Source organism: Colletotrichum graminicola (assembly GCF_000149035.1).
Source record: "Colletotrichum graminicola M1.001 genomic scaffold supercont1.3, whole genome shotgun sequence".
NCBI classification, from domain to species: domain Eukaryota; kingdom Fungi; phylum Ascomycota; class Sordariomycetes; order Glomerellales; family Glomerellaceae; genus Colletotrichum; species Colletotrichum graminicola.
Window position 1 is genome coordinate 1,088,687 of NW_007361007.1, and position 11,782 is coordinate 1,100,468.

General features: G+C 56.6%; 4 protein-coding genes across 4 annotated transcripts; 3 read left to right on the forward strand and 1 right to left on the reverse strand.

Annotated features, from left to right (window-relative positions):
* Positions 1-718: 718 nt before the first annotated feature.
* Positions 719-3,993, forward strand: GLRG_01223 (peptidase family M28; the record flags this gene model as incomplete). Its single annotated transcript, XM_008091908.1, has 4 exons — positions 719-1,053; positions 1,116-1,388; positions 1,438-2,346; positions 2,406-3,993. The coding sequence occupies 4 exons, from the start codon at positions 719-721 to the stop codon at positions 3,991-3,993; spliced, it is 3,105 nt and encodes a 1,034-aa protein (XP_008090099.1).
* A 657-nt stretch (positions 3,994-4,650) lies between these two features.
* GLRG_01224 (mediator complex protein) lies at positions 4,651-5,238 on the reverse strand (the record flags this gene model as incomplete). Its single annotated transcript, XM_008091909.1, has 1 exon — positions 4,651-5,238. The coding sequence occupies one exon, from the start codon at positions 5,236-5,238 to the stop codon at positions 4,651-4,653; it is 588 nt and encodes a 195-aa protein (XP_008090100.1).
* Positions 5,239-6,030: 792 nt separating this feature from the next.
* Positions 6,031-8,956, forward strand: GLRG_01225 (WD domain-containing protein; the record flags this gene model as incomplete). The annotated part of the gene is made up of 4 exons (XM_008091910.1): positions 6,031-6,285; positions 6,735-6,920; positions 6,974-7,779; positions 7,831-8,956. The coding sequence occupies 4 exons, from the start codon at positions 6,031-6,033 to the stop codon at positions 8,954-8,956; spliced, it is 2,373 nt and encodes a 790-aa protein (XP_008090101.1).
* A 750-nt stretch (positions 8,957-9,706) lies between these two features.
* Positions 9,707-11,629, forward strand: GLRG_01226 (uncharacterized protein; the record flags this gene model as incomplete). The annotated part of the gene is made up of 4 exons (XM_008091911.1): positions 9,707-10,309; positions 10,384-10,764; positions 10,812-11,414; positions 11,477-11,629. 4 exons carry the CDS (start codon positions 9,707-9,709, stop codon positions 11,627-11,629), a joined length of 1,740 nt encoding a protein of 579 aa, XP_008090102.1.
* Positions 11,630-11,782: the final 153 nt, after the last annotated feature.

Here is an 11,782-nt window from a genome sequence, read left to right on the forward strand (position 1 = left end):
ATAGAACTGGCGAGTCGAGTGGTGAGACCAATTAGTTCCCCTATCGATGACATTCTTCGTGCTGGCTGTGTAGGCTGTGCAGGTTGTGTTGTGGGGTACTCCGCAGTGTAGGTAGACGAGAAGCTTGGGCCACCTTGTCGCGCGCGCATCATCCTCGGCCAGGAAGGAGCATTGATTCTATCCCAGATCTGGCATGACATGACGCCTTGCACCTTCTTCATCCCATCTCCTCTCCTTTCTCTTTCTCTTTCTCTCTCTCACCCTCTCTCTTTCTCTGTCGCTCGTCAGCACAACCTTGTTGCCCTTCCCCCGACTCCGCCGCCGAACTCGCTCCTTTCTTCCGCGAACCGCCCATGTTCATCTTCTGCTGTGGGAGTCTTAAACAGTCTCCGGGCCAAAGCTTGTACAGAGTATCTACCTATCTATCCCTTATCAGTACCAAGCATTCACTACCCGACCTTATCTGAGCTTCTGAGGGACGCCCCCCAATCCACCCTCTGCACACCCCTCCGCTGAGCTGAACCCCGGCCATCTCCGCCACCACACTCGGCGACTAAGCACTGAGACTCGTAGCTGTCTATTTCTGCAGTCTTCCTCAGGGTCTAATCGACCTCAACGTCGCGATCCCTGAACAACAAACCAATAACGTCAACCCAGTGACGGACGACACTCTGGGCCGCTACACTCACACGACCGCCTACCGTAGCACTCGGCCGCAATGGCTGTCAAGAACCCTTTTGGGTTCACGACGGGCCCCGTTACTTTCTGGCTGATCGTCGTCTACGCGGCTTTCCTGATCCCCCTCGTATGGATACACGAGTCTGTCCCGGCTGTCCCTAGCAGCAGCAAGAATCCTTATCCACAGCTCAACGTAACCGAGGCCTGGCACGACTTGACGCACATCACCAGGAAGTACCACCCTTACAACAGCCGTGCCAACGATGAGGTGGGCGCGTACTTTATGAAGCGGATCGAGGAGATCCTGGTTCGCAACAAGGTTGAGTACACTAAAGAGAAGGATGCTGGCGGCGTCATTTGGCCCCAGGAAGCTTAGTAGGTGTTTGCCGTGCATGGCTACCTCATGGAGCATGACTGCTAACCAAGCATTCTCCCAGTGATGCGCCCGCCCCTGCGAAACGAGACGTGCAACGCCGCGATTCAAAGGGACCTGCAGTTACCATCTTTGACGACACAATATCCAACACCACCTATCTTGGCACATCGGGCTCTTTTAATCAGGCTGGCGCCTATGGTACCTACTTTGAGGGCACGAACAAGTTGGTCTACATTCGCGGCACGTTGGATGAAGACGGCGAATGGTGGAATGGCAAGCGCGATCCCCGAAAGATTGGCCAGGGTGGTGTTCTCGTCAATGCCCACTACGACTCGTATGTTTTTTCTCAGCCCGTAAGCCTTTGGCCACTAACGAACCGACAGTGTATCTTCTGGTTACGGGGCCACTGATGATGGCATGGGTTGCGTGAGTATCCTGCAGATCCTCAACCATTATACCAGCCCTGGCCATCAGCCCATGCGTGGAATCGTGCTGCTGCTCAACAACGGCGAAGAAGACGGTCTGTATGGAGCCAAAGTCTACCACTACAGCCCTCTTTACTACTTCACCACCTCGTTCGTGAACCTCGAGGGCGCTGGCGCCGGCGGACGTGCCATTCTTTTCCGAACGACGGACCTGGAGGTCACCAAGGGTTATGAAGGCGCGCCTCACCCCTTTGGCTCTGTCGTCGCGGCAGACGGATTCAAGCTCGGTGCCATCAGAAGTGAGACAGACTATAAGGTATGGACTGAATCCTATGGCCAGCGCGGCCTGGACATTGCATTCTATCGCCCTCGAGCACGATACCATACGAACCAGGACGACACCCGCCACGCGTCGCAGGAAAGCTTGTGGCACATGTTGTCCAACAGTTTGGCGGCCGTCGACAACCTCCAGCACACCACTGGCTATTTCAGCGGTAGCAGAAATGACGGAGACAAGAAGAAGGTGGCGAGCGGCTCCGGCACAGACGGCGTGTGGTTCGATATGTTCGGAACGGGCTTCGCCATCCTAGAGCTCCGTGGCCTGTTTGCCTGGACGTTGACTCTTCTCATCGTCTCTCCGCTGGTTCTGGCTCTGGTCACCTACATTCTCTCCAGGAAAGACAAGTACTATTTCTTCTCACGCAAGGTCACGGCCGATGAGGATGATGAACCCGTGTCTGTCGGAGGCTGGAAGGGCTTCTTCCGGTTCCCCTTTGCTTTGGTCCTTTCGGCCTCAATCACGGTTCTCTCGGCCTTTTTGATTAGACGGGTCAATCCTCACATCATCTACAGCAGCCCCTACGCGGTGTAAGTCATGACGTTTTCCCCGCTCTGTGTGCTGACAATGTACTGATTCGTGACAACAGATGGGCAATGACTCTGTCTCTATTTTTCCTTGTCTTCTGGACGATCGCCAAGGGCGCCAGCGTTGTCAGGCCGAGTGCCCTCCAGCGCGGGTACGCCCACATCTGGTTGTTCGTCATCAGCTGGGTCATCCTTGTTGCGGTCACTGCCGCTGCCGACAGATTCAAGATAGCTTCGGGCTATCCCTTCGCATTCTTCCATTCCGCCGTCTTCGTTTCGGCACTCATCAGTCTCTGCGACCTTTTCGCGCTTCCCAGCAAACAGGAGTTTGCGCGGAACGCCCACAACGATCAGCAAACTAGGGATAACATATCCGAGGTCCCCAACTCGGATGCGCTGATATCATCCCGTCATTCTCATGTGGAAGACGATGTCGCAGAGGAGCCGACAGAGACTACACCTCTTAGGAGTGGCGAGAACGGGAATGGAAACAACGGTACCATCCGCACGACATTTGCTACGACCTACAGACGCTCGCTCTCAGCCATCATGAGAACCCCTGACGAAGAAGAGAACAAGGAAACGGAACAGCAGCCTTATGACCACGAGCAGCAGTGGTCAGCCAATCTTCCGTCATGGACCTGGTTTTTCCAGCTCCTTCTGCTTGCCCCAATCACTATCACTGTTTTCCTTCAAATTGCCCTCTTCATCGTCTCGGCGATCCACTCGGCCGCCGCCGATGGCAACGACCCAATACTAGTATACGCGGCAATCGCTGCGTTTAGCATCATCATTCTTCTGCCTGCCACGCCCTTCATCCACAGGGCTAGCTTTTATCTCCCCCTGTTCCTGCTTTTGGTCTTCTTCGTTACTCTCATCTATAACCTGGTCGCTTTCCCCTTCTCCGCAGAAAATCGTCTGAAGGTTAGGTTCCAACAGACTCTTGACTTGGACGCGAATACATCGGTCATCTCCATTACCGGCCTTGAGAAGTACACGCGGAAGATGATTGCAGAGCTCCCCTCTGGAGCGGGCCAGCCCGTCAACTGTACACCTGGCTATGGGTTGACATCTGATTGTCGATACAACGGTGCGGCTGTGATGCCAAATCTGCCCCAATTCACCCACGCCCTCCCTGCCAATGTGTCAAAGGGCAGATACGCGAATCTCGTGACTGTCAACATTAGCCGTTCGGACTCGAGCAGCAAATTAGAGTTCGGGATTGATGCGGCAGAGTCGAAGGTTTGCAATTTGGCCTTTGACACACCGGTGTCGTTCAATGTCCGCGGCAGCGCTGGAATAGACCCCATCTTCAGCCGACCCACCGAACAAGGCGTGCGAATGCTTACCCTTTGGCGCAGAGACGCGTCAATCCCCTGGGTAGTCGACGTCGAACCAATCAAAACCAAGGCCGTGCCAGCTGGCGTTTTAGCCAAATCCAGTGATTCTGACGCCGGGGCCGTTCACGAGGATCTGCGCGTTCGAAAGTCGGCTGAACTGAGTGGCACGATCGCATGCCAATGGAGCGATGCCAACGTCCTGGGGACCATCCCGGCGTTCGATGAGGCTCTGCAGTTTTCCCCTGACTGGATCGCCGTCACTAAGGCATCTGTGGGCCTAGTTGAGGGGCGGAAGAAGTTCCGGGCCTGAGCGTCCTCGGCATCGTTGAACCATGGCCACGATTTCACCGGGCACCCACGACTCACGAAATAGGTGTACAGGAGTAGGACTTTCGCAAGTACACGGGAAGCGGAGGTCGAGATAATTGATGTTTGTTTGGTGCGATGCTTTGACATTTTATTGCGACATTGTTGTTGTTCATCGGCCGGCGTTCTTGGTAGTACGGCGGCATGCTTTTTGCATCTCGGTTCAGCATCAGCATGCGCATCATGGGGCACGGCATAATAATTGGTGGCCAGGCTATGAATGAGGGTCGAGAGCATAAGTAGGCAGTATGAATTAAATGTCATTCGTTATGAGGAAATGATCCCCGCGCATACACAAGCAGGAGCTGGTCTGCAGAGTCTTTGGTCCCATTGATTCTTGGTCCTCGCGACTCGGCGTGAGAATGATGAAAGAGGGAAGGGTGGTGGGTATCTATCTATCGGGTGAATTGCTCTGTGATTAGTTAGTTGGTTGAAAAAAGAACAAGAAGAAAGAGCACCTGCTCAAAATACTTACTCGAGCTATTTCGCTCATCGTCGTTTATCTCGTCGTCGTGGGGCAGCGTCCGCCAGTATATCCGGCTACTAGATCTTTCTTGTTTCGCGTCTCTCAATGTACGCTTAGGTTGCACGATGGCGTGCCTCACTGCTGCATCCCACCACCCTCTCCGTCGGCCCCTAGCTCCTGCGCGTGATACCTCTCGAGGAAGTCCCGCATCTTGGCCCACAGCTCGGCCTCCATGTCGCGCTCGACCTTGTTGTTGCGGCTGTTGAGCCAGCCGACGTCGAGGTTGCCGATGGTGCCGACGCCGTTGGGCTCGAGGGAGGCCCTGGCGACGACCTTTGCGTCCTCGTTCATGACGACCTGGCGGCCCCCCGCGGTCTTGTCGCCGCCGCCGCCGGACCCGCCGTCCCCGGCGCCGCCGCCGCCGCCGCTCCGGAGCTTGACGATGCCGGCCTCCTCGAGGCCCATGATCTGGCGCTTCATGTGGACGTCGACGGCGTGCAGGGTGGAGAGGAGGGCGTCCATGGAGGACTGGAAGGTCTGCTTCTGCTGCTCGGGGGTCACGTCCGGGCCCTGCTGGGCGCCTAGGGCGGACATTGCGGACGAGGTGTGGCGCATGAGCTGGACTGTGTTGGCGTCGATGTCGCAGAGCTGCTTGATGCGCTCCTCGAGGGTGAAGGGCTCGTCTGTGGCGGCGGCGAAGCCGGTCATTGTTGAGTCGGTCATGATGGCTGGTTTTGTATTTGGCAGGAAGAAAAAGAAAAAGTAGAAACTTTGGGTCTCGAGTGAGCGCAAGAAGAAGTGCAGGCCGTTGAGGAGACGATTTTGTTCTCGCACGATGAAGTCCCACAGCCGGATGATGCTGTCGATGAGTGAGGTTCTGAGCGATGAGAGTAAGTGAGTGAGTGAGCTTGGGCCAGGTGAGCTCGAAAAGGTACATGATGTGAGGTACCGCGTCTTTTGGATTTGGGGGGGGGGGGGGATGTGGATCCCAAATTGTCGAAGGTTGAAGCTTTTCCCCAATCACTGAGGCGGAAATCACAAGAGCTAGTCCATTGTGGGATTAGTGCATCTCTCCTCTGGATATTTTCCGCCCGCGCTTTTCGGCCGCCTTTGCAGCCTTGCAGGGGGACAGACCATCGAGCCTCATTTCACCGGGTTCCGGACGCGACACATCAACGACTTTCCATCGATTTCATCTCCATTTCAGACTTGACTCGCGTCTCTCACTCGAGGAAACTCATTTCTCGACAGTTTCACTCAAGACGGCGCGAATTAATTGGCCCTCGAAACCCTTTTATTTTATTTTTATTTGCTCCGGCTTCGACGACTCGAGGACTACGGCGGCGGCGGCGGCTCTCACCTCGTCTCTCATCCGACGGTTTTCACGACTATGGACTGTCAGTCATAGAGGGGCGCAAACAGTATAGTCGAACTCAAAGAAGCCGGGAACGAATCTGGCCCCCCCTATTTGTATAGCACAGCTCGAATAAGGGACCGTGTAGGGAGGGAAAAGAGATGTCGGGAAACCCAGGCCAGCCTGGTGCGAGCAGCACCACCCCAGGCGCGGGCGCGTCGGGGTCGTTTTCACAGCAGCAGCAACAGCAGCAACAACAACAACAGCCTGCGACGACAACGTCGACGACGCCCGGCGCTGGCGGTGCCGCTCCTGCCCCTGCTCCTGTGACCCAGACGCCTATCCCGCCTCCCACGACGGCGACGGCGCCGGCGCCGGCAACCGCGCCCATGTCGAACCAGAATCTTAACCAAATTGTAGGTGCATCTTTTGTGTTTTCCTTTTCTTTTCTTTTGATGCGTGTTATATGACGGTCAATGTGGCAGTCGTTTCTGGTGATGTCTCGCGGTGGAGATGTTGGTGTATCTGGGTTGAGAGCATGTCTGTCGGATCTCTTGGTGATGGGTGGCGATGGGCTACTGCTACTGCAAAAGCTTCATATTGTGCAGGAAGGGAGGACCTCCGTTTAGCGCCTTCCGAGACGATGGAAGCAGCCGACGGGTTCCCACTATCTACCTACCCATCTGCTTCTCCAACTTCACCCTTTTACCATTAACCAACAGCTCTTTCCTTTTTGCGATACATCCGCCATCAAGGACGATGACAAAGTTGAATCCTAGATTCGTGCTGAGAGAGCCCGGCAATGGTGGAAACAAATATGTTGATGTCCGATTGTTTTGCTGCGCAAGATGGCTGACTCTTCTAGGTTACGGACTATCTGTTGAAGCGTGGCTACACGCGCACCGAGACCATCTTCCGGCAAGAGTCGTCACACTTGGGCCCGGATGGTAGGCCCATCCACAACAAGGTGGACGACCTTGGCCCGCGGAAGTATCTCAAGGCTTTCAACTTGCTGCGCGAGTGGGTTGAGAATAACCTCGACATCTACAAGGTAATCTCCACTTGTCGTCCCCTCTCTGCTACGGCTTCGCTAACCTCGCTCAGTTCGAGTTGAACAAGCTTCTCTGGCCCGTTTTTGTCTACTCTTGGCTGGAGCTGGTCACGCAGAACTATTCCGAGGAGGCCAAGAGCCTGCTCAATAAGCTCAAGCCGTACTTTGAGAATGTCCACTCGGATGATTTGAAGACCTTCTCCACGATTACTCTTGCCTTGCACGCCAAGGAGAATCCAACCACCAAGCTCTACAGAGAGAACAAATATCGCATCCCGCTCAACCAGCACATCACTGGTAATCTCTTCCACTTCCTCGAGCGCGAGCGGGACAATGGAGGCTCCGTCATTCTCTACATCCTTTCGACCTTCTGCCACTTGGACTCTACCGCCCGCGGGCCAATTGAGCCTTTCAGCTTCGAGGCCATCTACCGCCGTAGCCAGAACCTCGAAATCGACGAAGTCGACCTGCAAGAGGGCATCCCCGGAGTCTTTACCGGCATCTCCAACAGAGACCTGCTGGACAAGACGGTGCCTCTCAAGCTAGGCCCCTTGCCCATGGAAGAGGATCTCCGCGACGATGTTAGAGCCGAGCTTCAGGATGAAGACGCGCTGAACCCGCCGCCTGAAGGCCGATCCACCCTGGTCGACGAATTCGATCGCAAGATCAAGCGCGAGGAGAGCGCCGACGGCCCAAACAGATCCGAACTCCCTCTCCCGCCGTCCCGTGCCCGAGACGTAGTCATGGAGATGCAAAAGGTGAGAGAAAACCGCGACCGTTTCAAGATCGAGGGGCGCACCGGCGGCGTCGGCGTCGCCGTCAGCGCGTGCATGTTCACATTCCACAACACCCTTGGGAGGTGAGTACAGATTGACCGGCTCCCGTACCGGCCCCCGCTAAACAAAAGCAGTGTATCGTGCATGGACTTCTCCAAAGACCACGAGATGGTGGCCATTGGCACCACGGACTCGTACATCCGCGTCTGGCACCTCGAGGGCAAGCCCCTGAAGTCGAAGCGACCCGACGAGAAGGACTTCAAGTTCAACAACCGCAAGTTGATCGGCCACTCGGCCCAGGTCTTTTCGGTCTCCTTCTCCGACTCGATTGCTAAGCTCGATCGTGCGCCGTTTGGCGAGGAGGGCAAGGGCGAGAGCCCCATCGAAACCAGCTCCAAGCTCCTGTTGTCTTGCTCCGCCGACGGTACTGTTCGCATCTGGTCCTTGGACATTTGGGCTTGCGTTTGCGTCTACAAGGGCCACGACGGACCCGTCATGAGAGCCGAGTGGGGGCCTCACGGTCACTACTTCCTGACCGGCGGCTGGGACAAGACGGCTCGCATCTGGATGCAAGACCACGCGTCTGCGCAGCGCATCCTTGTCGGACACGACTCGAGTATTTCGGCAGTCGCATGGCACCCTAACGGAACCTACGTCTTCTCGGCCTCGGATGAGACAGACAAGTCGATCCGCATGTGGTCTGTCATCACGGGCCAGTGCGTGCGAGTCTTCACGGGTCATACCGACTACATCTCAGCCATTGAGTGTGCGCCCAACGGCAGGATCCTGGCCACCGCCGATAACAGCGGCAACATCTTCTTCTGGGACATCCAGAAGGGCGCACGCATCAAGCGCTCACGCGGCCACGGCAAGGGCGGTATCTGGTCTCTGAGCTTCAGCGTCGAGTCCAACGTCCTGGTTTCTGGTGGTCAAGACGGCACGGTCCGTGTCTGGGACGTCGATCTTCCCGCCGAAGGCCACAAGGTTGTGCAGCAACAACAGGGTACGGCACCCACACAGGAAGGAGGCGACACCATCGTCGCGGCTACGGGACAGACGGACCGAGCGAGCGCAAGCGGCCAGGGAGCTACTGGCAGCAGCTCCAACGCACCCAGCGGCAGTAAGAAGAAGGGCAAGGAGGTGATGATTACTCCCGACCAGATCAGCGCGTTCCCGACCAAGAAGACACCCGTCATGAAGGTGCAGTTCACGCGTATGAACCTGATTGTGGCTGGTGGCTGCTACGATCCCGACCGCTAGTTGAGGGCACCCTGGATATATCGGCAAGACGGAAACGGCATTGGCGGAGGGAGAAGTAGATTGATTTCATTCAAAGTTTGGCGTTGGGGAGGAGGTCGCGGCAATCGACGAAACATGACATTTTGTAGGGTAATCAGGCCAAGCAGCAACAACCGCTTTGTTGTTGGCCTATGTAAATCAATCAGTGTAGTAGATACCTCGGGCTATTCTTCCTTGAACCCCAAAAGTGTGAATTGTCACGGCGTATTAAATTGGTGTGTCTGTCAGTTAGCCAATGTGGAAAAAAAAGCAAAAAAAAATAATAATAATAAAAATTTGATGAAGGATCAAAGTGAAGCTCTCGGTCATTACTACAACACGACATTTGGTGAAGTCGGTAGGAAGCTGAAGAACAGTGACGTCGGGTACTTGGGGCGACAGCCTACAGGGGTGGGGGTGCTTGAGGGGTAGTACCCAACGGTTTGGGGCAGGGGCTGAAGCTTCAACAAGGCAGTCATAGCGAATCACAATGTACCTTCGTACCTTCTCATTGAGACCGTCAGACACCAGGACCAGAACCGGCCGTGCTGCTACTGACTGCTGTTGCTGCTGCTGTTGCTGCTGCTGTTGCTACTGCTGCATAACCTCCACCACGAAACCACATCTCACCTGGCCATTTCGCTGCATTCGTGGTGTTCCGCAGCTCCGACTCTACTCATCCGAATCTGTTCCCACGAGTAGCCCGATAATTGCGCATCAACTCGCCACAACATGGATCCCCTCGAGGAATCGCCATGGGGCGATTCGCAATCGCAACCTACGTCCAAGCCCTCATCGCAACCACCCTCCCAGAATGATGAGCAGCAGCCGACGTCGCAGACCTCGGCCAAGTCAGACACAACCAGCGGCACCATACCCTCCGCTCCCCGTCCGTCACGCTCAGGGCCTGTCCGCAGAGTCGTCTCCGCTCAGCCCACCCGCCTCGAAGCCGTCGACGACCCCCTCGGTCCCCTGGGTCCTCTCGGTGCTCCCGCCGCTGCCGCTGACAACGGCGCCGACGCTGGCCACGATGCTCCGCCCGTTCCGCCGCAGAAGGAGCAGATGGTGATCCGCACCACGATGCCGCCCCAGCAGGGCCGCCGCTCCGGCCCGGCCGACCCGCACAACATCGACGACGACGAGAACGACCGTCCCTCGGGCCCGAGACAACCGCCGCCCGTCCAGGCTGCGCATCCCAGCCCCGTGCGGACCCATACCCAGCCCAGCGTCAGCGTCGAGCAGGCCAGCAAACCAAGCTTCCACATCTCCGTGGGAGACCCGCACAAGGTCGGCGACCTGACCAGCTCGCACATCGTCTACTCTGTGCGGACCAAGGTATGCTCTCCGTGTTGTATTCAGACTGTTGAGGCGGGGTGAGTTCGGCGTTGCTAACCATGTCCCCGCGGCAGACGTCGTCCAAGGCCTACAAGCAGCCCGAGTTCGAGGTAAAGCGCAGATACCGCGACTTCCTCTGGCTGTACAACACGCTGCACGGAAACAACCCGGGTGTCGTCGTCCCCCCTCCACCGGAGAAGCAGGCCGTCGGCCGTTTCGAGAGCAACTTTGTCGAAGGGCGCCGGGCCGCGCTGGAGAAGATGCTGAACAAGACGGCCGCCCACCCCACCCTGCAGCACGACGCGGACCTGAAGCTCTTTCTCGAGAGCGAGACCTTCAACGTCGACGTCAAGCATAAGGAGCGGAGGGATCCCATCCCGGGCGAGAGCAAGGGTGTTCTCGGCAGTCTGGGTATCAATGTTGGCAGCAGCAACAAGTTTGTCGAGCAGGATGATGTGAGTATTTGTGTCTGGCACGGGTGGTTCGGTCTAACAGATCGCAGTGGTTCCATGACCGCAAGGTCTACCTCGATGCGCTCGAGAACCAGCTCAAGGCTCTGCTCAAGGCTATGGAGACCATGGTCGGCCAGCGTAAGATGATGGCCGAGGCCGCCGGCGACTTTTCGGCGTCCCTCCACGCCCTGTCTACCGTCGAGCTCTCGCCTTCTCTATCAGGACCTCTCGATGCGCTCTCGGAGCTGCAGCTCACCATCCGCGATGTCTACGACCGCCAGGCCCAGCAGGACGTCCTGACCTTTGGCATCATTATCGAGGAGTACATCCGTCTCATTGGCTCGGTCAAGCAAGCCTTCAGTCAAAGACAAAAAGCGTTCCACTCTTGGCACTCTGCCGAGTCGGAGCTTCAGAAGAAGAAGAGCACTCAGGACAAGCTTCTGCGGCAAGGAAAGAGTCAGCAGGACAGGCTGAACCAGGTTAGTGCCGAGGTCGGTGACGCGGAGCGCAAGGTGCACCAGGCCAGGCTCCTGTTCGAGGACATGGGCCGCCTGATGAGGGCGGAGCTGGACCGCTTCGAACGGGAAAAGGTTGAGGACTTCAAGAGCGGAGTCGAGACTTTCTTGGAGAGCGCGGTCGAGGCACAAAAAGAGGTACGTAAACTCCCATGCTGCGGCAGTCAAGTCAAGTCATCAGGCAACTAACACGGCGACAGTTGATTGAGAAGTGGGAGACGTTCCTGATGCAGCTGGACGCTGAGGATGACGAGACCGTCTTCTACCGGCCACCCGTCATCCAATCCTCAAAGCCGCCCGGCGACACGGCCATTGACCGCGCTCGTGCCACAATCAACGACGACTCTGACTAGAAGCCCGAGATCCAGCGCCCAATGCTTCACTACATCATCCCCACGCGTCACAGCAGCGGCTTCTTCTTTGACCCGTCGGCCGGGAGCTGGGACCATTGAATGGAGTTGGAACAAGCGCATCTTTGACAAAGCCTTTTCTTTGGTTGTTATTGT